General features: G+C 33.9%; 2 protein-coding genes across 3 annotated transcripts; one reads left to right on the top strand and one right to left on the bottom strand.

The window, feature by feature from the left end:
* The first annotated feature begins 11,794 nt into the window (after positions 1-11,794).
* LOC127120151 (transcription initiation factor TFIID subunit 14b) lies at positions 11,795-14,397 on the top strand. Of its 2 annotated transcripts, none has more exons than XM_051050552.1 (6): positions 11,795-12,114; positions 12,249-12,337; positions 12,428-12,649; positions 12,746-12,933; positions 13,025-13,161; positions 14,071-14,397. In XM_051050552.1, the coding sequence occupies exons 1-6, from the start codon at positions 11,989-11,991 to the stop codon at positions 14,155-14,157; spliced, it is 849 nt and encodes a 282-aa protein (XP_050906509.1). In that variant the 5' UTR covers positions 11,795-11,988; the 3' UTR covers positions 14,158-14,397. The 2 variants fall into 2 exon arrangements, with proteins under 2 accessions (XP_050906509.1, XP_050906510.1); XM_051050553.1 differs by having other exon boundaries at positions 11,800-12,114; positions 13,040-13,161.
* On the bottom strand, positions 14,348-15,365 carry LOC127120152 (WEB family protein At3g51220). Its single transcript, XM_051050554.1, has 2 exons — positions 15,161-15,365; positions 14,348-15,062 (listed from the first exon to the last, which is right to left on the bottom strand). The coding sequence occupies exons 1-2, from the start codon at positions 15,299-15,301 to the stop codon at positions 14,559-14,561; spliced, it is 645 nt and encodes a 214-aa protein (XP_050906511.1). The 5' UTR covers positions 15,302-15,365; the 3' UTR covers positions 14,348-14,558.
* Between the last annotated feature and the right edge of the window lie 10,677 nt (positions 15,366-26,042).

Raw genomic sequence — 26,042 nt, 5'->3', positions numbered from 1 at the left:
TTAACCTTAATTATTGAGCAATCTAATTAGCTTAATTAACCCTAATTTTTATCTTAATAATATTAGTAACAACACTAATCAAAAAAGTTATCATAAAAAACTTAATTAGATTTTAGATATTTTTTGTTAATAAGATAAAAACTTTAATTAATTATTTAATTATATTTTTTAATCAACCTAATTAAAATAAGTATTAATATTAATCTTACATTAATCAAGGATTAATCTAAAAATAATATTTATTAAGAAAACAAAGATAAAGAAAATGAATAAATAAATACAAATGTAGGGGGTATATATTTAATTATACTAGCAATGGGCCTCTAACTGGGGGAACTAATAATAAGGGGAGAGAACCCATTAGACTCTGAGCCCAATATGTAGTCAGGGAGTCCATAGAGAGAGTCAGCGATTGACTCTCGTCCAGAAGCGTTGGATTGATCCAACGAAATCCAAGCTGATCTTTTAGGGTGCGTTGGATGAGTATACTTAGTAAAAAAAGTAATTGCAATGGAGGGACCATATTGATAGTCAAAATGAGGTATATGTTAAACATGTGGAAGGGGACCATCAGTTGACTGGGATAGTCAACTAATCGGTAGCCTCACCGAGTGCCACTTGGCATGCATAAGAGGGAACATGAACAAGGTCTTTATTCAAAAATCCTTTCATCCATTTAATTTTCTAATTCTTCTTCTCTCTCTACTTTGACTTCTCTCTAAACACTCTCTCTCGCACTCACCCTGATCCCTTTCCCCGACCACCGTTCCTAGCCCAAAGTCGCCCCTAAAACTACCATAAAACCCAGATCTCCGGTTGAAGTTCAACCGAGATCTTCATACCTTCAAACCCTTAATCCAGGAAATTTCCAGATCAAGAACCCTAACTTGGAACCTTAACCCCAACCTCTTTATGGATTAACCCTAACCTTAAAAATGAAGAAGCATAACCATCTTGGATGAACCCTAACTCTGAAGAAGATGAATCTTCATCTTCTTCCTCAACCTAACCCTAACCCTAACCTAAAAAGGCTTAGAGGGGTTGAAAGGGTTCTAAAGGTCCTTAGTTTCTTAGACTCCTAGGTCGAATATGATAATGCAACTACGATTTACTCGCAACAACAAATATTACCATCAAAGGGGTCTCCACTGAGCGGGGTTATATCATATGTTAATCATGCTTAGGATTACTCCAGACATGTAACTTTGATTATACCACCATCCTATCTTATTTCTATTCTCTAATCTGGATTAGGATTTCCTCATCACTTATAGATATCCATAATAAAACCCAAGCAAACATAGCAATAAATAATAATAATAATAATAATAATAATATAATAATAATAATAATAATAATAATAATAATAATAATAAACACATATAAACAAATTAGGTATCACCCACTTAATATTCTTTCCCTAGTGAAGTCGCGATGAAGAATTGGAGACCAAACTATTAATTAGACTTGACTCATGAATTAAAATATCACCACTGAACTTTAATTTATCCAATGGAAGGGGAAAAGATTCAACAATAACCCTATATATATATATATATATATATATATATATATATATATATATATATATATATATATATATATATATATGCAAAGCTAGAATATTAAACTTAAGCTAAGCAAAAAAGGGGGAAGATTCTAAGCTACGAGGGTGTGTTATGAAAAAGGAAAGGTATTAGCATCCTAATCATCTGTAGTACTCTACAGGAACCTTTTAAATATATGTGTTTAGTTTAAAATTGTTTGCTATGTGATTGGGAAGATGAGAAAAAGAACATCTTTTTATTATTTGATGATTTGGAAAGACATTGAGTCTTATGCCTACGTACCCGTAAAGGATCAAAACCTCGTAGTTTGGGTTCAAAAGTAAGAAGGGATTTGTTGGGGTTGATTTTGAGAAAGAGAAAAATTGTCATATTAAGGATAAAACTAACTTTTAAACCACCAAAAACATGTGTAAGATAGATCTTTGCATCAAATTGAAAGAAGGGCTCTCACTTAGATATAAAATCAACAAGTATGCCACATACCTCTTCCAAATGGAAAAGAATCAATATCAATCTCAACAATGTTATGGGATAGGAGATTTAAATCTCAACTAGGGATGACTCGTGTTTAATCCTTTTATGAAAAGGTTTTAAACATGGAAAAGCCAAAGTGGCAAAAGGGTTTTAATTAGGTTTATATTTTTTAGGTCTTATGAAAAGATCTTTGAATATGCGTAAGTGTTTTGAATCATTTGATTAAGAAATAAAAGGGAAAAAAATGACCTAAGTCAAAGTTTATTATGAAGGTGGTTATAAGAAAGAGAGAGAGAGAGAGAGAGAGAGAGAGAGAGAGAGAGAGAGAGAGAATCCTAAGGTTTACATTGAGGGGAACCTAAGATTGTATCTAGAAGTTTTTGGATTAAGGGGAAGCAAAGTTGTATAGAATGCAGATGAACGCACACATGCAAAATGAAAAGAATGTCATGATTCCTTTCCCTTGGATATAAACAATAACAAGATTGAACATGCATTAACATTAAGGCACAAAATATGGCTAAATAAAATGGAAATCACAAGGTGAGTAAGGTATGAATGAAAATATTTATCATGTTTTTTAGGCATTGAGATAAACATAAACAAGACATGACGAAGTTTCACATAACATCACAAGATACAACACATTGATTGTGAAGACAAAATCATATTTGACATGGTAAAGGAATTCATTGGTACATGGTAAACACAACATGAATCAATTTAGGTCAAACATGAATCACATTATAAGTCTTCATAAAATAAACATTAAACTTGAATCAAAGTTCATGATAAGACCAAGCTTAAGTGGAAAACCTAATCACCTCATAACCATTCATTCAAACATGTATTCAAGGTGAATAATTGATACATTGTATGAAGATAATCAAGTTCAAACATGTTAAGGATAATAATTAACATTTAAAAGAGTTTGCTTTAATCATACAAGCTTTCAACATCAAGAACAAATAAGACATAAGCCAAAAGAATCAATTAGGAGCCTTAAAAAAACACTTGAAGCACATGTTTTCCATCTAATCAAAAGTGGTGAAATAAATAAAAATTTTGGGATTTTTTGGTGTCATCATAAAATAGATATTCTCATGAACACGTGGCAAAAAGAATGGGTCAAAAATGTTAAGGGATCATGAAGTTATGGATATTTGAAGTTATGAAGAAAAATGAATATTTAACAAGTGAGAAAAAAATATATTACACTGGCCAGGCTCGAACCCATGTCCTTGGGGTTCCATGCACTGTTTGGAAAAATAAAAACCAAAATCTGGGGCGAGGGGGATTCAAACCCCAAACCTTATGCATGCAAGAGACTTAACAAACCGGTGTTTTACTATTAGGGCGCAATGTCAATTCATGTATTAAGTTACATCAATTAAAATATATATTAAAGTCACTTTTAAAATTTAAAAATGGATCCAAACTTCATCTTCCTCATTCATCCTGTAATCCACTATTTTCACCATTTTCACAACTTCTCAAAACTCCAACTCTTTCAATTCTTAACGAAATCAAAAGTTATAAAGACCAAAATTGCTTAGAATTTCGCAGGGAATCTAATGGTATTAACCAATTTCATTTATTTTTCATAAATATCTAGAAATCAAACAAAATGCATATGAACCCTAAAAATTGAATTTAAAATTAAATTTCAAACATCACCGATTAAGACCAATGATCATGGGGGGTTTTGTTCCTCACATCTTGGCAAGTGAAATGATAGCAAGAATGATGCAAAATGGTGCTTAAATCATAAATTGCAGAAATGAATACATACCTCAAAAATAAAATCATGTTTTGAAATAGAGGTGCTTGAATGCCTGGCTTGAATGCTTGAATGCCTGAATGTATGATTTAGAAGATGATGGTAGGGTTGTTACAGAAGTTGTTCAAGTTTTTGGACAACTTCTAATGGATGTTTGGAAGTTATTTGAAGTGTTGGTTTGGAGAAAATACAAGCACAATGGAATTTGAAAGTTTGAGGTTTGGAGAATTTGCTACAATGGATTTTTTGTGATAATTCTGGTGTGTTGCGTTATGAGGCTTGACTCTCTATTTATAGAGGCTCCATATGGTTCATGTAACTTGCAGAAATCAATCTTGGTTCAATTAGAATGCTAGTTTGGTGACTTGGTTTCATTTTGCACAGAAATGCATAATGGATCATGATGAAAAAGTGGAGTGAAAAGAGGAGTTTAGAGGTATTTTTCTTGAGATTTAGGATGTTGATTTCTGGTTTAGAGGTTAAGTGTGATCAAAAGAAACAAGTCGGAAGCTCAATGCAAGAGTGGTTGGAAAAATTGACCTTTATCAAAATGGATATGAAGCTTTTTGCAAAACCTTCCAAATATGGCATCAAGACTTGGTTAATGGCTCAATCCCTTGTGTAATGCACCAAGGGTTTGTATAATATTATTATTAAGGTGAGATTTAGAAGCAAGATATCCTGCAAAGTAATATTATGTAGCTTTGGCTCAAGGTTGCATGATGAACTTGCCATGAAAATGACCCAAAATTCAGATTTAGAGAGTCAACTTTATCTCTTCGAAACTCCTAACTCAAATATGATAATTTCATGATCTTGGACTTTTTGGAAAGCTACAACCATACTCTACAAATTTCATGTTGGGAGTTTTCCTTGAATCAATGTGTATAATGGTTAAAAACGATGATCATGTAAGTCACTTTTTGAAGGCAGATTTGGTTTAAATTTTATGGTACCAACTTCATGGCTTCATAACTTAAAATCCTTGCATTTTTTGGGAATCAATCATCAAGGGAAAAGTTTAAGTATGAATTAAGACCTTTAATCTGATCATTGGAGCAAAGAAAATGGTGGCTTCGATCACAAGTTATGGACTTGGAAAGATGGGTACTTGAACATGTATTTTTTTCATAACTTAGAAAAATTTACAAAACCAAATCTTGTCCTTTTTGCAAGTAACCTCCAATTTCTTGTTTTATCTTGATCAAATGCATCCATAAACCATATTTTAATGATCATTGAGTTGAGAAGTCCATGGTTGACCAAAAATGTCAAAAGTCAAACTTTGACTTTGCCTGAGTTGATTTTGTATCAGATGAATCCAATTCTTGCAATCTTTAATGAATGGGATCTATTCGGCACATTAGATGATGTGAATGGATCACTTATGATGTATTTGAAGTCTTTGAACCATACTTCAAGCTATGGGATCATGCCTTGGCTAAAAAGTTAACCAATTGACTTTGGGTTAAAAACCCTAGTTGAGGGTATCAGATGAACTTTGGCCTTGATGAATTTGAAATGGAATGATCTTGAAATTGATTCTTGTTGATGGAAGTCACTTGATCACTTGGGAAGGATGAGTAGTTTGAAATGTTTAAACTCATGCAAAGTCTTGATTGATCAATCCTTGAAAGCTCTTGGCGCAAAACACTAGCTTAAGACAAACAAAGTAGAAAATCTTTTTTGTATTTTCAATAGGTTAGTAATGCAAATATGCTAGATGTCATGCAGATGATACAAATGATGGTGGAATCTTAGGGTTAAAAATTAGGGTATGACATCAAGGTTGCAAAGAGATTTGGTGTTTAGTTAGGCTTGCAACAACAAGAGCTTTGGGATTTTGATTTTTTTCCTTTTTTATTTTAATCTTAGGTTTTTATAGCTTTAGGATTATGTTCAACATTTAATTAGCTCATTTTTTAAGGTAATTTTTGATGTAATCAAATTCATTGTTTGATTGGATATTAGTTTTTTTTATTTGATTGATATGATTTGATTAGGGTTTTTTTATTTGATGTATCTGGACGATTTCCCTTGTAACTTGCATCATGTAATGTATCCATAATTTTGTTTAATAGTAGTATTAGTAGTAGTAGTAGTAGTAGTAGTAGCACCCAAAGTGTCCTAGGTACTCCTAGGAAGCCCTTTCTTGTGTGCATATGTGTTTTTGTATAAAATGATGTTTGCAATAAATAGAGTGAGGGGATGAGAAAAGAATTCATTAATTGTATTTTTGTGTTTGACAAGACCTTCGGACTTGTGCCTACGTACCAATATAAAATGAGGGATCAAAACCCCGTAGTTCGTGGTATCAATTTCAAAGTGAGTGCATTGATTTTAACAAAAAAAATTAAGTTTAACAAAAGCACAAAAGGCCTAAAAAGGTTTGAATGAGTGTTAGTTATTTTTGTCTTTTTAAATTTGAAGTCAATATAGTTAGATTCATTTACAAGTTTGATTAAGAAAAGAGTTTGAAAATGCAATGGCATAAGGCCAAAGTTTCTAATTTGCAATAAAGTCTAAGTTTAGAAAACACAAGCAAAGAAGATTTTAAAAGGGGGAAGAGATTTGAAATTAAATAAGTGGGAGGAGATGAAGAGACTAATCCTAAACAAAAATTTAAAAGTTAAGGGTTGAAAAGATCTGACCAATGAGCTGCAATCCAATAGACAAGAATGTCATATAGAAACCCAAATTTCCTTGGACTTTAGAATCAAGCAATATCAATACACACAATAGCAAGGTGAAAAACAAGGCATCAAATAAAGATAGCCACATTCAAGCTTAGCAATTCCATGATCTTCTTCATAATCTCCCATGTATCAGATGAATTCAGAGATAGGCATTAGAGACTGGTTCACAGTAACAACTTCATAAAAATCATGTTGCAGATGAACTCAAATGGATCTTCAATACTTGCATTAGATGAAAGTTCACTTCACAAGCACTTGGTTTCATGAAAGTTGGCATTGGCCAAGTCCTTTTGCATAGGAACTGTTGCCTAATTCTAAGTCCAATGTCTCAGATCAAATCCAACAGTCCACACAAATGTCTTTTAGGGTTTTAGTTGTTATTATGTACATTAAGGTCAAAGGACCATAAACACAAACAAGTATATACAATCACAATATAATCACAAAGTAAAGCTCAAGTGAGCAAAGGGAAAATGATATTAAAATAAACAAGTTAAATGGTATGAATAATGTCAAATGAATAAAGACTTGAATTTAAAGCGCATAAAAGTAAATGACTTGAAATTAAATGTTAGTTGTTAGTTGATTAGAAGTTAGTATTGCTTTTGTTTTTTCAATTGTGTAAGTCATCCTTTGGAGAACACTCAACCCACTATTCACAAGCATGGATCCTTGAACCAAGACATCTTCCAAAGGAAGGAAAAAAGGCCAAGTTTCCACACAATACCATGAAAGAGGGGAGACTTACAATCTCACTTACTAGAATGTTATGCTTTTTTGTGTCAAAATTTAGCCCTATGTTAAGCAATCGTAATTGAACTTATGTAGAAGTCACAACTATTTGAGATCGGGCAATAAATTTTTTAGTGCTAATGCATGTTAGACATATGGTATTATGAACCATACTCCTAAAACATACAACACTTAAAAGAAAATGCAAAAGGGGTGAAACTAATCTCATTCATACTTATGTTGATTTTGCAATCAACTAGCCTTAGGATGTAGAGATATCATAGATCCATGAAATGAATGAGAACATAATGGGATTGAGATGAAGAGGGAGGGGAAATGAAATCAACACAAATTGGTCAAAGGAGGACTCTCATCAAATTAAAATCACATTCATTTTGGGAGATGAAATGTACATTTCATCAATCCCCTAAATTCAATGATTTTAACTCAATAAAGTCAAATCAATCTTAACCAAGGCCCAACAACACAAGTCAAACTCAACAAGTCAATACTAAAATCTCAACACAATTTATTTTGCAATTAAACAATTAAAAATCAATTAAAAAATGTATTAAATTAAATTATGGTTGGTTAAAATCCTAAAACCTCATCAAAACACCAAATAAATGGCCATGAGATTTACATTAGGTCAAACAAGGTCAAAGGACATTGGAGAAAAAATTTCATCATTTTTGGAAACTTAAAAGTATTTTTAAACAATTAAAAATATGCATAAAAACAATTAAATCATGAAAAATATTAATAATGATCCAAAAAATAATTTTAATTCAGAAAATGAAAGAGGAATTTATTTAATTTTTTTGGGGGAAAGTCTCATATTTTTTGGATCAATATTAAAATTAATATGAATTAACGAAAATAAGTCAAATAAAACAAAAATCAGAAAATGCTAAAAAAACGTGGACCACTTGATCTCCCTCATTAATTGAGGTGGCAAATCAAGTGGATCTCAACGGGCGTTCCATGATGGATTCTAGTCAATGCGCTGCAGGGATGGTAATTAAAACCTACGTGTGAGATTAAAATAAAATGAGAGGATCCTATGGTCTGAGAGATGCCAACACATCACCAGAGCTACAACTCTGGTCTTCTTTTCCGGTGGACCTCACCGGACTGGTCCACCTTCAACCATCACCAAAATAAAAAAGGAGGACATGAATTTAAAGTAAAAAAGCTCAGGAGCTCGAGTCTGGCCTCAATTTCATCTAACTCCAAGTATACTGAAAGATATAGGGAGTTGAATTTTGAGGTTCATGATCTGAGTTGCTTCGATTTGACCTCAAAGCAACTCAATCTTGTTGCCTACATTGGTAGGACTTCAGACAACCAAAAATCAAGAAGAATTATGAAGAATTAAGTGAGAATCAAAGAAATGAAAAAAAATGAGAAAATCACCTCCACTGCAAGTTCAGATGGCCACGATCTTGCTTCCAACTTCACTTAGCCTTGCTCTGGATGCTTGATAGAGTATAATTGAATAAAAAAGGTAGCAGGACTCTTGGAGATTTGAATCTCAAAACAGTGGAGATTCAAACTCGATTTTCAATGGAAATCCTCAAGGTTATCCTTTGAATGGGGGGGGTTTAGGGCTGGGGATTCAAAGTTGGCGCGCAAGTGTCCTCAATTTTGAGTGAAAGGGTCTCTATTTATAGCCAAGGCTTTGTTATTTGCACACATGTTTCAAATTTTCAAAAATAGCAACTTCACTTTGCATGGATGCATGGGCGTGTGATAGGCCCATGTAATCATTCAATCAGGTCCAAAATCATGTACAATCATTGCTGAAGTCATGTTAGCAAGCCATGCATTTGTGTATGGAATATGCAAGTTCAATTATGCCAAATGGTCATCCACCTTTAAGCCATGCGCAAGCCACTCATACATTGTCCAAATGGGATGAAATTGGACTTTTTGGAAAGGTTAGATCAAGAGGAACAATTTTCATGTTGAACACTTTTTCATTTGAAGCTTGGATAATGATGAATTTTGAGGTGGAAGTTTGGAAAATCAAACATACCAAAAAAAAATTCTAAGTGTCAAGCCATATGTTCACTTCTTCCACCTTGACTAACTTTTTATATGAGCTTCAAATAAGAACCGTGCCTTCATCAAAGTTGTATCTCTCTCAAAATCCTTCAACGTGGTCACATATTTGATCTCATTTGGATTTATTATGAAGGAGTTATGCATTTTAGAAGTTGAAGAAAGTCACTTGTTCAATGGCATGGGTCTAAAATGACCTATAATGTCTTCTCATATCACATGCATTTAAAAGTTTAATTTTCTCTTCCTCTAAACACCAAAGTTAAATTAGACATCTTGAATTTGATCATGCAACTTTAATGGATTTCATCTCATAAAAATTGAGCAAGTTATGGTCTTGGGAAGTTGACCTCCGAATTAGGGTTTAGACAAAATGACCTATAATCGTTCACCATAAAAAATGACTTTACAAGCAAAAATATCTCTAGAACTCAACATGAAAGTTATTTGGAATGTCATTTATAATAAATTTGATCTTGGAATCATTTCCATATGACTAAAATTGTAGGAGATAGGGTCTAGGGAACCCCAGTTTTGATCAGTTGACTTCATCTGGTCAACCACCATGAACCAACTTGCTAGCTTGCTATTATCTTGACTTTTGGGACTCATGGAGGATCATATATGCATAATATGATGAAATATGAAGTATCCCTTGAAATATTTGATCAATTGTTGAAGAAGCTTGTTGAAGAAGTCACATAAGATACCCAGATGAATTATGGTTTCCAAGGCAAACCAACTCCAAACTCTTGATGATTTCTTGATCAAAATAACACGTGAAGAACATGGGGATTCATATATGATGCTTAGATACATAGTAAACCAATTCTTTATTGAACTTCTTGCATTGAAGGTCTTAAACCCTAAATATGAGCTTGATAGATCAAATGTGAACATGTGCACTACCTACAAATGGGTTAAACTATATAATGGCATATTTTGGTATTTTGGTTAGTAAATGATAAAATACAAAGTATGATACAATCAAATGGTTCTTGGTGATCTCTCCCAATACAAACCCAATAAATGAAGGGTGATGAGGATGCCAAGATGTGATCCCAATGCTAATGCATATGATGCGATAACATGAGGGATCTTAGGGTCAAAATTGGGGTCTTACAGATTACCTGGACCAAACAAATAAATTTTAATGGTATAATAACATATAAGTTTCACTATGTTATAACTCTCTACGTTAACTTTCAAATGCATCCGACCTCGCATCAATCAGAGCTACCATGTATGTTTTATGGTGGAAACAAGGAACATGATATTTAACCAACTTCAATCTAATCATTTCATACATGATAGTTTATCATCATCATCCTATCAATCATTGGCATACAAATCATGTTTTTACTTCACCATCTACTAGAGCATTGGAAGAGCTTTCCAACATAACTAACCACACCTTATTATGAGTTATAGAACTCAAGTTATGACAAAAACAAGATTTTGAACACAATTTACTTTTCTGATTCATATCAAGTGTAAATTGTGATTCGAATCAAATCAGTCAGGGGCTACCAGAAGTGGTTGATTAGAATTAAATTCACATTGCAAAATCTTCTGATTCAAATCAAATCAGTCAAAATTGCTTTTCTGCATAATTTCTGCTTCCTGATTCAAATCAAACCCTGAAATTTCTAGATTTTACTTGTTCTTCATGCTTTTCTCAATCCAAAGACATGGTAACTCATACTATTATACCCTAACATCAACTAAACATCTTAGGAGGTTTAAAATACAACAAAATCACACATGCAAGACAACAATACATGAACCCACAAGCTTTCATCAAGTTTCTTCATTTCTTAACATCTCAACACAACAACACACCATCATCATATCATCAATTTCATGCATCAAGTAGCATTCACACACAAAATCCTAATTCCCTTTCTCATGAAAATACCTCCAAAAGTTAAATCTAACTAGGAACTCACCTCAATGATGATGATCGAAGTTATGAGATGATTCTTAATGAAGCAAGCTCTTGATTTCACTTCCAAATTGTTCTTCTTCTTTCTCTTCCTTCTCTTCTCTTCTCTTCTCTCCTTCTCTTCTCTTCTCTCATTTACTAACTTTTAAGTAAGAATGAGGAATATAAGAGTTGATAGAAGTTTTGTAGAAAACTTCTTTGCCTTCTAGTGGAAATCCATGGACAAAGACCATTATACCCTTCCATTTTCTCAAAATCTCAAAAATGATACTCCTGCTAATTTATCATATTGTCCTTTCTTTTACCAACTAGTAAATATCAATTGAATAGAGTCAAATTAATCTCTTATGAGTTTACTCATTACTCTATTTATCCAAACTAACAATAACGAATAACTAATAGAGTATTTAAGAGCATACGAAATATTATATTATCTCGTTGAAGAGAAATGTAATATATTTTGCACAAGAGAAAGTATATATTTTAACACTTGTTAAAGGTATACTATAGTTATGGTGGAACTTTTTATTTTAAAGGTTGGAATTTCTTATTTTTTTCACAATACACTACTTGTTTATTTTCTGCATGACATAGTTTGGCTACTTTACATAGCACTTTTTCTTGAGAAATCAAAGTAAACACAGAAAAGCCTACCAAAAGCATTATCTTCTTGCATTGTATACTCAGCACAAAACCCTAAACCCCAATTCTCTGTTTCTCAATCAAAAAATGTCTCAATCTCAAACATTACCACTCAAGAGACAACAAAGTGAAAACCCCTCAGATGATGGTTCCACTGCTATCAAACCTTCTCGCCTCAAAATTTCATTACCCTCTGAAGATAGCGACAAAAAGGTTACACCTTTATATATGTTTTTAGCCTTGATCACTGAAAATATTTCAAACCCTAATTTTGCTCTCCTTTTTCATTTGCTTCTTTATTATTTTGCATTTTTGGATTTCTAATAAAGATTGTATTTTTGGTTCAGAATCTCAACAAGAGAGTTAAAGATGTTGAAATTTGTGTCCCTATAGTTTATGGGACTGTTGCATTTTATTTGGGTAGGAAGGCTAGTGAGTAAGTTATGATTTTTATGGTGTTCTCATTTTTTTTTTCTGATTTTATTTTTTGTTGCAATTTTTTATCTAATCAATTTGATGTTACTAGGGCTCAATCTCATAGATGGACTGTTTATGTACGTGGAGCTTCTAATGAAGATCTTAGTGCAGTGGTTAAGAGGGTTGTGTTTCAGTTGCATCCTAGTTTCAATAATCCTACAAGAGTTGTTGAATCACCCCCTTTTGAAGTAACAGAATGTGGTTGGGGTGAATTTGAAATAGCTATCACCCTCTTTTTCCACAGTGATGCTTGTGAAAAACAGTTGGATTTGTGAGCTTCATTTGCTTGCTTTGCCGCATTCGTTTTTCCGGTTGTTACTACTTGGAGATTGCAGTTTTTTGAATAACTTTTTGTTTGTTTTCGTAGGTATCATCATTTGAAATTATATCCTGAAGATGAGTCTGGTCCGCAGACTACGAAGAAACCCGTTGTCATTGAATCTTATAACGAGGTTGTTTTTCCTGAACCTTTGGAGGGTTTTCTTGCACGCATTCAGAATCATCCTGCCGCTGTTGTTCCTAGGCTACCGCCTGGTTTGAATTTACCAAACCCGGGTACATTCCTTTCAATAATCTTCTGATTGTTATTTGTTATTACGACTATTACATTACCCCTTTCAATAACTTCCTCTATAATAATCCCTAGTGCTGGTTTCTGCAGTACCAAATGATCATATGAATGACAAGCAAAGAGGTGACACCAAAGATCATCCACTGGGCCAGTGGTTTTTGAACTTCTCGGAGGCTGATGAGCTCTTAAAACTAGCTGCAGCCCGCCAACAGGTTCTGGTTGCTTTGTTATATTATGAATTTTCTATTTGAATAGGTTGTTTCATGGCTAGAGAATTGTTAGTGTAATCTATTTCAATCTGCGTTAGATTTTGTCTTTCTTTCTTCCTTAAAGAAATATTATTATATGCACAGCTATGAGGACTATATTCTGAAAATAAATACAATCAATTCCAGTGTTCTTAAATAGAAGTTATAGCGGCGATACAACACTATAGCATAGCAAAATTTTAATAAATTAATATCATTCCACAATATGCTTTTTTAGTACAAACATATTGTCAAATAGATGTGTAAAGTGGAATTTGAACAGACCTTTATTTTCCACGAGCCGCAATTGACAATGCTGATCAATTCCCTGACTCATTCCTAATGTGCAATTACTCAAGATCGTCTTTTCTCAATCGAGATGCATATTGTATTTGTCTTCACTCTTGTTTGTATTTAGGAGGCTCTTATTGGATGGTGAAACTTAATGCACTAGTTTTTTTGTTTGTTTTGTATTTGTCTGCATTCTCATTGATTCGAATCTAGGAGGCTGCGTTTGGATGGTGAAACTTAAATGGAGTAGTTTGTTTGTTTTTGTATTTGTCTGCATTCTTCTTGTTCTAGTCTAGGAGACTTTTATTGGATGGTGAAACTTAATGTAGTAGTTCGTTTTTCTTTTCCGCCGAAAGTTTTATTTGTTTTACACTAGTTGGATGCATATAGTGAGCACTAAATTAAATGCTCCTATGTATTATGAATTACTGCTTACGATCTTAAATATAAGACCCTCATGAGTTTCTTTCTCATCCCTTTTTATACGATCTCAAGAGGGTTCTATATTTAGGGACAGTAAGTTCTTAGAATCTTTTAAACATATTATCGATTTATGTGCTGACTATGTTTGCAACGTGTTAGGTCCAAGCTCACATTGTTAAGCTACGAAGGCAACTGAATTTGTTGGAAGGACAGTCGAAACAGCCTTCTGGTTACAAATGTACATGATCTGTTTATCTTAAAAATATTCTTTTGGGAGGATTTCCCTGTAGGGTTACACTTGGAAGATTAGTCACGAATAGTCACGTATATTATATACATGTGTATCATCGTCGTAGATTGTTTTGAATATATTTCTATCTGTAGAACAAACCAACAGTTTGGAATTTTAGAAGAAGAAAACACGCGGTACTTGCCATTTATGCTCAAACTTTTATATCATCAATGAATGATAGATATTTGTATTAACTGTGTATTCATTATGGAACTAGGAGTCACAAATATGCAAAATCTGAGACCTTGTTTCACTATCAAAACAAGAACATAGCTAGGAAAACAAAGAAAAGTAAGCAGAGAATTATTAATCATGACATGCATGTTGGTAGACACATTTTATGAATGATGATATCTTAACCTTTTGGAGAGTGATCAACTTCATAACTTGCCTTCTTTTTTGAGAAAAGCCATCCTATCAAAGGCATCAGTGCTGGCTTCTTCTTACCTTTCTTAATCGAATTAGGTCTCCCAAGTAACTCATCTTTATTAGGAATAACTTGAGCTAATACATGAGGACTAGCAAATTTCACATATCTTCTCTTTTGAACTGTTTCCTCGTTATCATCGTCATCGGTTTGTCTCTTGATTTCCACATTGGTTGCGTTCGCGATAAACTTAATCTCTTCATTTGTCTCTGGATCGTTGCGTCTCTGAAGCAACTTCATCTCTCTTGCTTTTGTCTCTTCCAATTCTATATTTGTTTGCTCAAGTTCCTTCTTGAGGGACTTTACACATTGAGATAAGAAGTTAGCTTCTTCTTTCGCTCCCTCGAGTTTTCGCTTTGTTTCTTCTAGCTCGGCCGCCAATGCTCCAGCTTTGGGTTGTACATTTCCAGTCTCACTTACTTCATTTTGCATCTTCATCATTATACATGTATAATCACAAGAAAATTAATCAAACTATATACCAAAAAAACATGAATGAATGCATGAATACAAAAAGTTAAAGCTAGAACCTCTTTGAGCTTGTTGGCATAGATTTCTCCAACTAAGACTCTTTCTCCAAACAAAAGAACAGCTTCTTTAACAGACTTAAATGGAGCTCCAGTATCAATCTCTGAACGTCCCATGATCAATGTTCCACCTTCTCTGTCCATGTCAAGCTAAATAGTTTCCAACTAAGATAGTATTAATGGCAAGACGTGTATGAGTGAATATTTGAAGACAGGGTGACCAGAAAAAGAGCTCCATTTAATACAAGTAACAAACATGTGAACTATTTAGTATTAAGGCTCTTAGTAATGGATATTGGTAGTGTAATAATTGGTTAAGTTTTTTTTCTTTGCGTCCACTTCACTAGTATTTTGTTAATTGAAGTTGACATGTTAGTTAGAGTGTCTTCTTGATAATTTAGTTAGTTCAATCTATATCAAATTGAGATTTTTGAAACCACCCTTTTGCAACATTGATTATGACTTGTCTCCTTTCACTATATAACAGATTCTATGTAGTAATTTATCAATTATGGTTCTGTTTTTAGGCATGTAAAGTCTTGGAAAAATATGTAAAATGGGGGTTTTATTGTACTTATGGACAAATTCTTTTTGTATCCGGTTCTTTGTCCAATTTGATAATTAAATAAGGTGGTCATTGGCCAACTCCCTCTAGTTAGACCTACTTGTAATGTTTATCATATCATATTTAATTCATGATTTTTTTTTCTCTTTTTAACTTTCAAAATATAAGATTATTTTAGATATAATTTTTTATGTACTGAAAAAATAATCCATGTACTTACATCATAATATCTTTTTGTCATGTTGGTTTCTAAAATGGGTTTTTGTTCACTATCACATTTAGTGATCCCACCCTCTAGAAACCCCATTCATTCGTATAGTCTAGAATTTCAAAATTCTTACGCGTTTATTTTACAACAAAATTATTTCAGCTTTGCGACACATTCATTTTTGTCAAAAATATGTCAGGAATTTAATCTCCAGACACATTGCGTATTACAATTTCCGAAATTTTAAGTTATAATCTTCAAAATTCCAAGCAGGAAAACAAATTTGACTATCACCTTGCATGCATACCACTCTTCATGCTATTCATGATCATAATACCATTTTCTGAAAACTCTAAAAATCTCCTTCCATTCTCATTCAAGATTTTTACTTTAAAACAATATTCTACTGTATTTTTGCATAAAAAAGAACAAAAGAAGTTGAAATTTTAGATAAGGTACATGTATTACATTTTGATAATTGTTTTAGATCACCTAGTTTGTTTTGTTGAAATTTGTATGTTGCGTCCAGATTTTGAAATTCGAATTTGTCACAATGTGTCTAAAAATTGAAATACTGATTGTTTTGATATTGAATTCGAATTGTCTTATGCTATGATTGGTTGTACTTATGGTGCACACTAATGATATTCCTGATGCTCTCTTCGAGGCTATTGTATCTATTGGTGTTAAATAAGGTGATGTCCATATAGATATTGGAAAACAATTTACAAGTAAACAAAAGTTTGCTATACGTGAACATATACTCCAATGAGTTCGGATAGAGGCTGCCAAATTAGGATTCAATATTGTAACCGGGAGGTCAAGTTTTGGTTATGATAAAAGACATACATTTGTGACAATGAGATGCGAAAGAAGTGACAAGTATAAAGAACTTATCCGAAAGTTGAAATGTGATGACACCAGATCGAGGAAATGTGAGTGTCCTTTTAAGTTGCGTAGATACCTCCAATCGAATAATACATAGATATTTAATGTGATTTGTGGTATACATAACCATGCTTTGTGTCACAAGTTAGTCGGTCATCCGATTGTATGTCGTTTGAATTCTGGAGAGAAGAAAGTTGTCTATGCCATGACATTGAACCTGATTCAGCCCATAAAAATACTACCCACTTTGAAAAGGAAAAAAATGAAAGTGTCGCAAATATTAGGCATATGTACAATGTTCACACCCCAAAACAACAAGACGATAAGAGGTTCAAGATCTTAAATGCAACAATTAAAGCTTTTGGGTTATGATCATTATGTATTTAGGCACGTAGTGTGTGAGGACGGGAAAAATGTTATATATTTTGGACTCATTTTGATTCCATCAAGTTGTTTAACACATTTTCCACTGTACTCATAATTTGTTCAACATATAAGACCAACAAGTAGAGGCTACCATTTCTAGAAATTGTTGGTGTTACTTATATAAATACGAGTTATTCAGTTGGATTTTCATTTTTGGAATGTGAAAAAGAAGACTATGTTACATGGCCTTTAGAAGTGTGTCGGACTATGTTGAGAGACCGGGAAAATATGTCACATGTGATTGTCACAAATCGTGATACCACACAAATGAATTTGGTTGCAAAGGTGTTTCATACGTCATATAGTTTACTATGTAGGTATCATATAACAAAAAATGTGAGAGATAGACTTAAGTCTGCGGTAGGGACCAAACAAATCAATGATGAAGACAAAAAAAATAGTCAAACCTAGTGTGATATTGGAAAGCATAATGGATGACTGGAATGCTATAATAAATTCTTATACATAATATTTATATGTTGAATCTATCATATTATTCATAAAAGTGTGTGGCATATCCAATTTTTTTGAAATATGTTGAAAGGACAATTCTAGACCATGTGAAGGAAAATATTGTTTATGCTTGGACTAATCAAGTTAGACACTTTAGAAATACTACAACTAATAGAGTTGAATATGCTCATGCCACATTGAAGAACTGGTTGATAAATATTAAAGGAGATTTGTGTACGAGTTGGGAATCAGTGAATAAAATGATTCAAAATCAACATAACGAGATCCAAACATCATTTGGTCGAAGCATCGTAGTTTTAGAGCATAAATTTAGAGACAAAAATCTTTATTTACAATTGGTCGGCAATATATCTCGAGCGGGATTGAAGTTTATTTATCATGAAGCTAAGTGAGTAGAGAACACATGTTTAGATAAATCAAAATATGGTTGTGCACTTAGGAGGACGTACGAATGAGGTTTACTCTCACTAGAAAAGGTGTTGGTTTGACGATGATGGCGTGATGAAGGAGAGTAAGTCAAATATATCTATTATGACAGAATTGGAGGTGATTCAAGGTTTTTTTTTAAAGATGGTGATAACATGGAACTTCATATCAAAGAGCAACTGAGGAAGATTTTTTATCCATAAGCAACAAATTTTAAACCACCCGCGAATATGGTAAAAACAAACGGTGTTCCTAAGAAGACCAAACCAACACCGAGTGACAATTCAACCAAACGATCTTCATCCTATTTCGAACATGTTGGCACACTTTTTCGAACTCTCCAATTTAACAATCCAAAAATATTTCTAATAAAGGTTCTCGCATCTATAAACCATCCCATTTACCACCTTTACCAAAAATAATACACATTGAATAAACACTGATTTTTTTACACAAATACATTAACAAGATTGTAGATGTTAAAGGTGACAGTAACAATAGTGATAACAATATTTTAACTCTGATGGATAATAAAGAAGAGAATCATACACTTGTCCGCTAACATCTTATCAATGATTAGGGGTAACATTAAGTAGCAAAATGAGCCTAAAGCCCATTACTAACCCTATTCATAAAAAAAAAAGATAATAATAAAAATAATAATAAAATAATGAAAATGAGAAAACGAAAAAAAAATGAAACATGTGTTTGGAAGGAGGGGGATGCGCCTTATTTGGAAGAGAAAGAAAATGTTTCTTTTCAAAATTTGAAAGCCCAGTAACACTTTGACATATGACAAGGAAATAGTAAAATGAGGAAAAAAAGAAACAACATTATAACTTTTACTCTCTCAATGCTATTTTGCATAAAACAAACGTGAAGAACAACAACTCCCTCGTCAATTTGGCTTTAAATGCAGTGGGCGGCTGACCGGCCAACGGCGGCGGCGCCCTAACCTTAAATATCTCATCGACACTCTCTCTCTATCAAGGTTTAATATGCAGTAAAACTAAAAACGAAATGTGCAAACCGACAACACAATCCTCCCTCTTGATTCAAATGACATCAAATAAATAAAAATAAAACACATCAGAATAACAATTATAAACAAAAGAGAAAGAAAAGAAACAAACTCCGACGTAGTGGTCCGAATGGCGTAGCTCGTATGGTGGTTGATCGGTAAATTAACAAATGTACTAATATGTTAATGTAGTAATAAAAAGGGGAAATCCATAGTATCGATCTCAAGGACGACTTGACGATACATAGTTCAAGATTAATTTCAACAAAACAAAAGCTTAGGGGTTTTGGGATAATTTGGTGAAATTATGAAAGCAATTGCAAATAAAATAAATAAAGTATGTGCACGATTAAAACATATATGAGTATTATGTTAGGGAAGGTGTTTGATTGAATCATGTAACAATTTCGATCTTACAGTGCAACAATGCATTTTGGATAATTGATTACCGGTTCTTAAGGATGTTTACTCCTAAGTTCTTAGTGAGAAAACCTTTAATCATCCAACCTAATTGCTATGTCCATAGACAATCACATATGAAATTAAGCATTATTATTACAAGAATTATCCAGTTATTACAGGATATTCCTAGTCCTAGGTGATGTCTATTATGATATATTCTCAAGCAGATCATGAACAACGACGGTCCAACCTAATTGTTTCATGTACATCAAACTTTGTTTGTCCGATAGAGAAAGCAATAAGAACAATCATGAGAACAAATCAATGATAATATAAATTATTGTTATTTCACATTGTAATTCAAAAACATTACAAATCTGAATCAGGGATACCCCATATCAATGAGGGGTTTAGCTACTCATAAAAAGAAAAGAAAACATAATAAAGATTGTTGTCATGACAAAAATCCTAGACGAATTGGTCTTCAATTGCAGAAAGCTCTTGAAAATCTGAATCCACCTTGAAATTCTGAGTTCTCCAGCCTTTAGAACGTGTTTTTGTTCCGTAAAATCATCTAACCCTCGAAAAATCGCGTTTCCGGGTTAAATAGACACATTTTGGGCTTCCTGAGTTTTTGGGCCTCATTACGCGTAAAGACCTACATGTTACGCGTAATGCCTAGTTCATTGCCCCAGTCTTCTACGCGTAAGCATCCTTGTAGGCGTACATGCATGTCCTTACGCGTAATGCCTTCCCTGTTACGCGTAAGGATAGAAGCTCATTTTTTCCTCCCTTCTGTTGGAACTCGTATCATACGAGTACGAGGATGAGGAAATAGGCGTAATGGCTTGACATTACGCATATTGGCAACAATTGTGCATTTTCTTCCTTTTTTCTCTGCCTTCTTGTTCTGGCCCGGTCTTGTGTCTGATCCACGATCCCTTGCACTTTCATACCTGCATTCAATACACTACACATACCAAAAACGTAAAAATAGCCAAGAGAAACTCAAACCAAGAAAATACTATCATGACACAAACTGACTCAAAAACTCGGACTTCATATCACAATACTACAGTTTACCTAGGTTTTTGTTGCATAAATGGTAAAATTTCTAGCATAAAGGGTGACTGATCACAACTCTAAACTTGGCTTTTTGCTTGTCCTCAAGCAATATTCAGGACCTATGATGATCATGTCACCCCAAATAACTGAAGATTCAATTTCACCAAAATACTTCTGCGATCTTTCGTGATTCACTTTTGTTGCTACCTTTAGTTTCCTCTGCTTACCACATTCGCTTTTTCGGACACACTTCCACTTTGTAGTACTCTTTCACCTGTCAGCTTAATTCACACTCTCACCAAGACTCTCTGAGGTTAAAGTGTTTATACTCTTAATTCAGAGTACATAATACTGAATCATAAGCTTGAATAAGTTCTCTCTTCATATCAAAATGCACACCACACACACTTTTTAAGGTCTTTTAGGTTGTAATGGGGTTAGGGCTATGGTGGGATCATATATGGATGAGTAAGCTAATGGTTCAGAGTATGGCAATCATTTTTTACTATGATCGTTCTAAAGTATAATTGCCGGACCTTCTTAAACCTTGTTGTTCTTTGGTCAACTGGTATGGACTTCTTAATCATTCAACCGAGTTCTCCTTTTGGTGAGTGCTTCTGAGTATTATTAATTTTTTTTCATTCATTTTTGTTTCTTTTAAGATCTTTTTAGCTTACTATTTTTTTATCAGGTGCACTCACCTTTAGTACTATTGCACAACTGCCCCAAACTTAAAGGTTGTTATACCAACATCAACCCCAAACTTAGAATGAAACACATATAAAAAATAACAGATAATACTCTAAACAGGGTAGGGAAGTGTTTAGGCCACGGGTGCATGATTTGGGTAAATAATAACAACAATAGGGATAACGACTCAAAGTGGGTTGAGAACGGAGAATAATAAGAGGGATGGCTAGAAAGGCTCAAGGGTGAAAACAAATAACATGCCTCAGAGTGTGTAATAATGCAATTAACATTCGAAAAGAACGTACATAAACTCTGAAGGATAGAGATATACCTGAGTACTCTCTAATGATGAATATTGCATTTGGCTTTTTCTGACCTCACCATGTTAGATAAACTGGTAGATTTCAAAATACCTCTTGTGTGATGCAGTGTCACTTTTAATGATGGCCCATATTGGTCCATGTTAGTAGAACTCAAGCAAATCACGGTCAATTACTTTTAGAAGTGAAGCTAGTGGAAATATACCTGAACGTATCATACGCTCGAACATACAACAGAGTCGCCATCAAACTTTATTTATTCTCGAAGGAAAGGGAAAACGTCGATAAAACCCGAGGGAAAGAGATATGTTGGGTAAGGAAGTCGGTTATGCAAGGGGGAGGTATTAACACCCCAAACATCCATGGTACTCCATGGGAACCGTTTAGATTATTCTCGTCCGAATATGTGTGATATCTAAGATTACTCGTAAAAGAATTGGGAAAGGGGAATAAATAAATAGAGTGCTCGGTGAGGATTGGGGCCCTCATGTATACGTATCCTCATAATGCAATGAGGAATTCAGAGCTCCGTAGTTCAAAGAACTAATGGTGGTAGGTGAAAAGAAGTGTGATCAAAGTATGGTCTGAACCAAAGAATTGTGTTTTGAACTCCAACAAGGGTGAAAAGATGAACCCAAGAGTAAGGTGGCTATTACCAGTACGCGAGCTAGTAGAACTGCTGTCGCTACCGGAATTTCACGATAACGGAACCGGGACTAAAGAGAATGCCAAAGAGAGGCAAAGTCAGAAGAGTCGCCACCGAATTTTATTTAGTTTACCTCTATCAGAGAGGAGAGGGGAAATAGTCGATAAAACCCTCGGAAGAGAGACACGCACGGGAAGCGCTAAAAGAGAATAAGGAATCGGTCTCGCAACCGAGATTTGGGTTCGGAAGTCGGTTACGTAAGGGGAAAGTATTAGCACCCCTTACGTCCATGGTACTCCATGGGAAACATTTAGGTTGTTTTACATACATGGGATTTATCTATTATTGTTTTATTTTCAAAAGAATGTGTGAAAAAGAAGGGGGTGTTTTTGTTATTATAGTCCTCACCAAGGATTAGGGCCCTTGTGCCTACGTATCACTCATTCGGGAATGAGGAATCAGAGCTCCGTAGTTCGGAGTAGAAAATATTTGTGTGTTGGTTGATTTTACCTTTGAAAAAAGGGTTTTCGGGACGATGCCCTAAGGCACAAAAAAGAGTTTGATGAGTTGTATTGTTTTTACCTTGAATAAGGGTTTTATGAAAGAATGTTTGTGATTATATTGTACTAAAGTCTATGGGCGGAGGTGATTATTCTAGAAAACAAGCCAAGCGTCTTGCATCTAAAATAATCAGAGTAAGGGTAGGAATGCTCCATTCTCACTCATTCTCCACCACTTAAGGCTCGTGGCGCACAATAATAATCGTAATTATTAAGTCTTTTGAATTTGATTATAAAAATGCCACTTGACGTTGAATCAAGGGTTTGTTTTATTTAATTATGAAATTTGGCTTATGCAACATGAATGCAAAGTAACCAACAAGAAATTAAAGAGTCTCATTGTAAGGTAGCCCAAGAGAAAGCCTTTTGTGTGCAAAAGTGACCTAGGTTAAACAAAGGATAATGGTCTTACAAACATGTCCCCCAAGGTGGTGCCATGATGCCATTCTTACAACATGCATGTAAGTTACGGAAGAAAATCCAAATGTTTACAAAGTATCACAAAGAGTGAAAGAAGGCCTCCAAGCAAAGGTCCTAAGATGAAATCCTCTAAGTCCAAGTTGATTAAGAGTGGAGTGGATATTTTTTGGTCTTATAATTTTATCATGTTTTTGTTATTTTTAATGTATGATGACAATAAAATAAATAACAAGTAAATAAACATGCATGATGAGTTTGTACAATGATGATGATAATGAGGACTTGAATGTAAATGAACAATAAAATAAATTTCAAGGAAGTAAAGTGCAATAATATAAATGTTAGAAGTTAGTGGTTAATGGTTAGTGGTTAGTAGAATAACAATAAGCAAATAGAATAACAAATTGATGTAAAGAAAATGGTTTCATCTATGTATCAAATGACCCAAGTATGGTTGAAATAGAGGTAATCTATCAATGCCTCAAAGTATCATGAATGATCTATTGATCAACCATTAATAGGTTTGAAGTATTGAAGATTTAATCAACTCTAAACAACCATGGTCATGATCTAATAGAACTCATCAACCAAATAAATGTAACAAGAAGTCAACAATAAATATTAAATGATAACAAGGAACAATGTAAAGGAAATGGTTTCATCTATGTATCAAATGTCCCAAGCATGGTTGAAATAGAGGCAATCTATCAATGCCTCAAAGTATCATGAATGATCTATTGATAAACCATTAATAGGTTTGATACATTGAAGATTTAATCAACTCTAAACAACCATGGTCATGATTTAATAGAACTCATCAACCACATAAATATAACAACAAGAAACAAAGTTTGATTGAAAATGGTGGATAAAAAGTAGTAAGAGCAAAAAATCCCCAAAAGGGTGTAAACCCAACAAAAACCACTTGTCTCAAAGTTAACTCAAATATCTCTCAAAATACAACTTAAGAGTAAAAATCAATTTTCAAACACAAAACAAAACCAAAAATATCAAGGAGTTTGAATCCAAAATATTATCAAGATTGTGGTGTCAAAACTAGGTTGTTGTTGTGTTTGGGTTTGAGAATGAAGCAAAAAGCTTGGAAGAGGGTGGTTATGGTTGTTGTGGTAGAAAAATGGAAGGGAAGAAATTTGTATGTTTATGTGGTGGTGGTGAATGATTATGTAAGTGAAGGTTACAAGTTTGCTACTGTTTTTTGTTGTGTGGAGATGGTGGATTTTTTACATGGTGGTTGGGCGGTTCAAAGGAGAAAAGAGGGTTTGGGTGAGTTAGGGTTTAGGTTAAAAAGAGGGAGCTTGAATGTGATTTGGACAAAGGTTTTTTGGCTTTCAAGCTTGAAAAATGAGTGGGGATAGTGCTCTATTTATAGGGGAAGCAAAAGGGTTGAAGTGGGTGAAAGAAAAGGTCCCATGGGTAAAAAAAAGAGCTTTTTCTGCTGTCTGTGCAGGTGTAATCGGATACCCTGATTAGGGTAATCGGTTACACAGTTCCAAAATGGCCAAAAAATCAATTTTTGGTCTGGGTAATAGGTAACCCTGATTAGGGTAACCGGTTACCCAATTTTTTTTATAGAAATAATGAATGTATGCATGTGTAGTAGGGTCATGGATCAGATGAAAATTGTATCGGGGTATGGTGAATTTTGGGGTATGATAGCTGCCCCTATTTAATCTTCTCGAACCTGAATGTTTTAATGGCTTCTACACATCCAAGGTAAGAGAGGATTAAATAAAAATATCCAAAAATTCACCCTACTGGGAATGAAATGAACGTGATATGAAGTGATGGGTATTTGTGAAGGTTGTTCATGGGATGGAAAATAAATTTGATATGAAATCATCTGTTGAGGATAATTTATGGTATTATGCGGGGAGGACATGGATCAGCTGTATGTGGTTATGTCATGATGGGTATGATATGCAATGTATGTTATGCTGTGTAACATAAGTATCTCTTCAACTGGAAAACAAATAGAAAAGCTTCATGACAAAAGGTCAAGAAGAAAGATGAGAGGGAATATGACTTCGTTGGGGATAAGTTTCTTATGTAAAAGATAGTGAAAATCCCTAGCAACGGCTGGGAAGATTTTAGTTCAGTGACGCTTCTTAGCAATAGCTGGAATACCTAAAATCTAAAGGTATAGATCCCTAGCAACGAATGTGAAGGTTTTAGTTCAGTGACGTTTCCTAGCAATGGCTGGAATACCTGAAATCTAAAGATATTAGTCCCTAGCAACGATATGGGAGATTTTAGTTTTGAAAGTGTCAATCCCTAGCAATGGTTGAGAAGGTTTGAATTTGAAAATGTAAATCCCAAGCAACGGCTGGGAAGGTTTGATTTTTGAAAGTGTCAATCCCTAGCAACGGCTGGGAAGGTTTGATTTTTGAAAGTGTGCCAAAGGCACAGGAGTACTTGCAAAAGGCAGGTGAATATATATGGTGGTTATCATACACAAGGTAGAGGAAAATTTACAGTAGGCACGAAAAACTCATTATATCCCTCAGGCACAACGACGGGGATGAATTTTTCGAAATATGGCTACCACTTAGGACTTGCCAAACCTACATCAGTTGTTTTAAGACAAACGATAAGAGAATAGGTCAATCGTCCAATCTCTCATTTTTGCTTAACATCCAAAGTTGATAAAGGTAAACTCTCTCGTGCAAAAGGCAACAAGGAGGCTTGCAAAAAAGGCAAAACAGGGTTTTCCCTTGCAAAAAGCAGAGGGGTCTCGCAAAAGGCGAGGTACTGAA

Source organism: Lathyrus oleraceus, chromosome 2 (genome assembly GCF_024323335.1).
Source record: "Lathyrus oleraceus cultivar Zhongwan6 chromosome 2, CAAS_Psat_ZW6_1.0, whole genome shotgun sequence".
In the NCBI taxonomy this organism is placed as follows: Eukaryota; Viridiplantae; Streptophyta; class Magnoliopsida; order Fabales; family Fabaceae; genus Lathyrus; species Lathyrus oleraceus.
Note: the sequence above shows the minus strand (reverse complement) of the source record. Positions and strands in the feature narration are given on the sequence as shown.

Excerpts from the sequence above, each read along its gene's own strand:
- LOC127120151 (XM_051050552.1), top strand. The coding sequence starts at position 11,989 with ATGTCTCAATCTCAAACATTACCACTCAAGAGACAACAAAGTGAAAAC. Across the intron at positions 12,338-12,427 it reads TTGGGTAGGAAGGCTAGTGA|GGCTCAATCTCATAGATGGA; the intron begins GTAAGTTATGAT and ends TGATGTTACTAG. Across the intron at positions 13,162-14,070 it reads TAGCTGCAGCCCGCCAACAG|GTCCAAGCTCACATTGTTAA; the intron begins GTTCTGGTTGCT and ends GCAACGTGTTAG.
- LOC127120152 (XM_051050554.1), bottom strand. The coding sequence starts at position 15,301 with ATGGACAGAGAAGGTGGAACATTGATCATGGGACGTTCAGAGATTGAT. Across the intron at positions 15,063-15,160 it reads ATGCCAACAAGCTCAAAGAG|ATGCAAAATGAAGTAAGTGA; the intron begins GTTCTAGCTTTA and ends ATAATGATGAAG.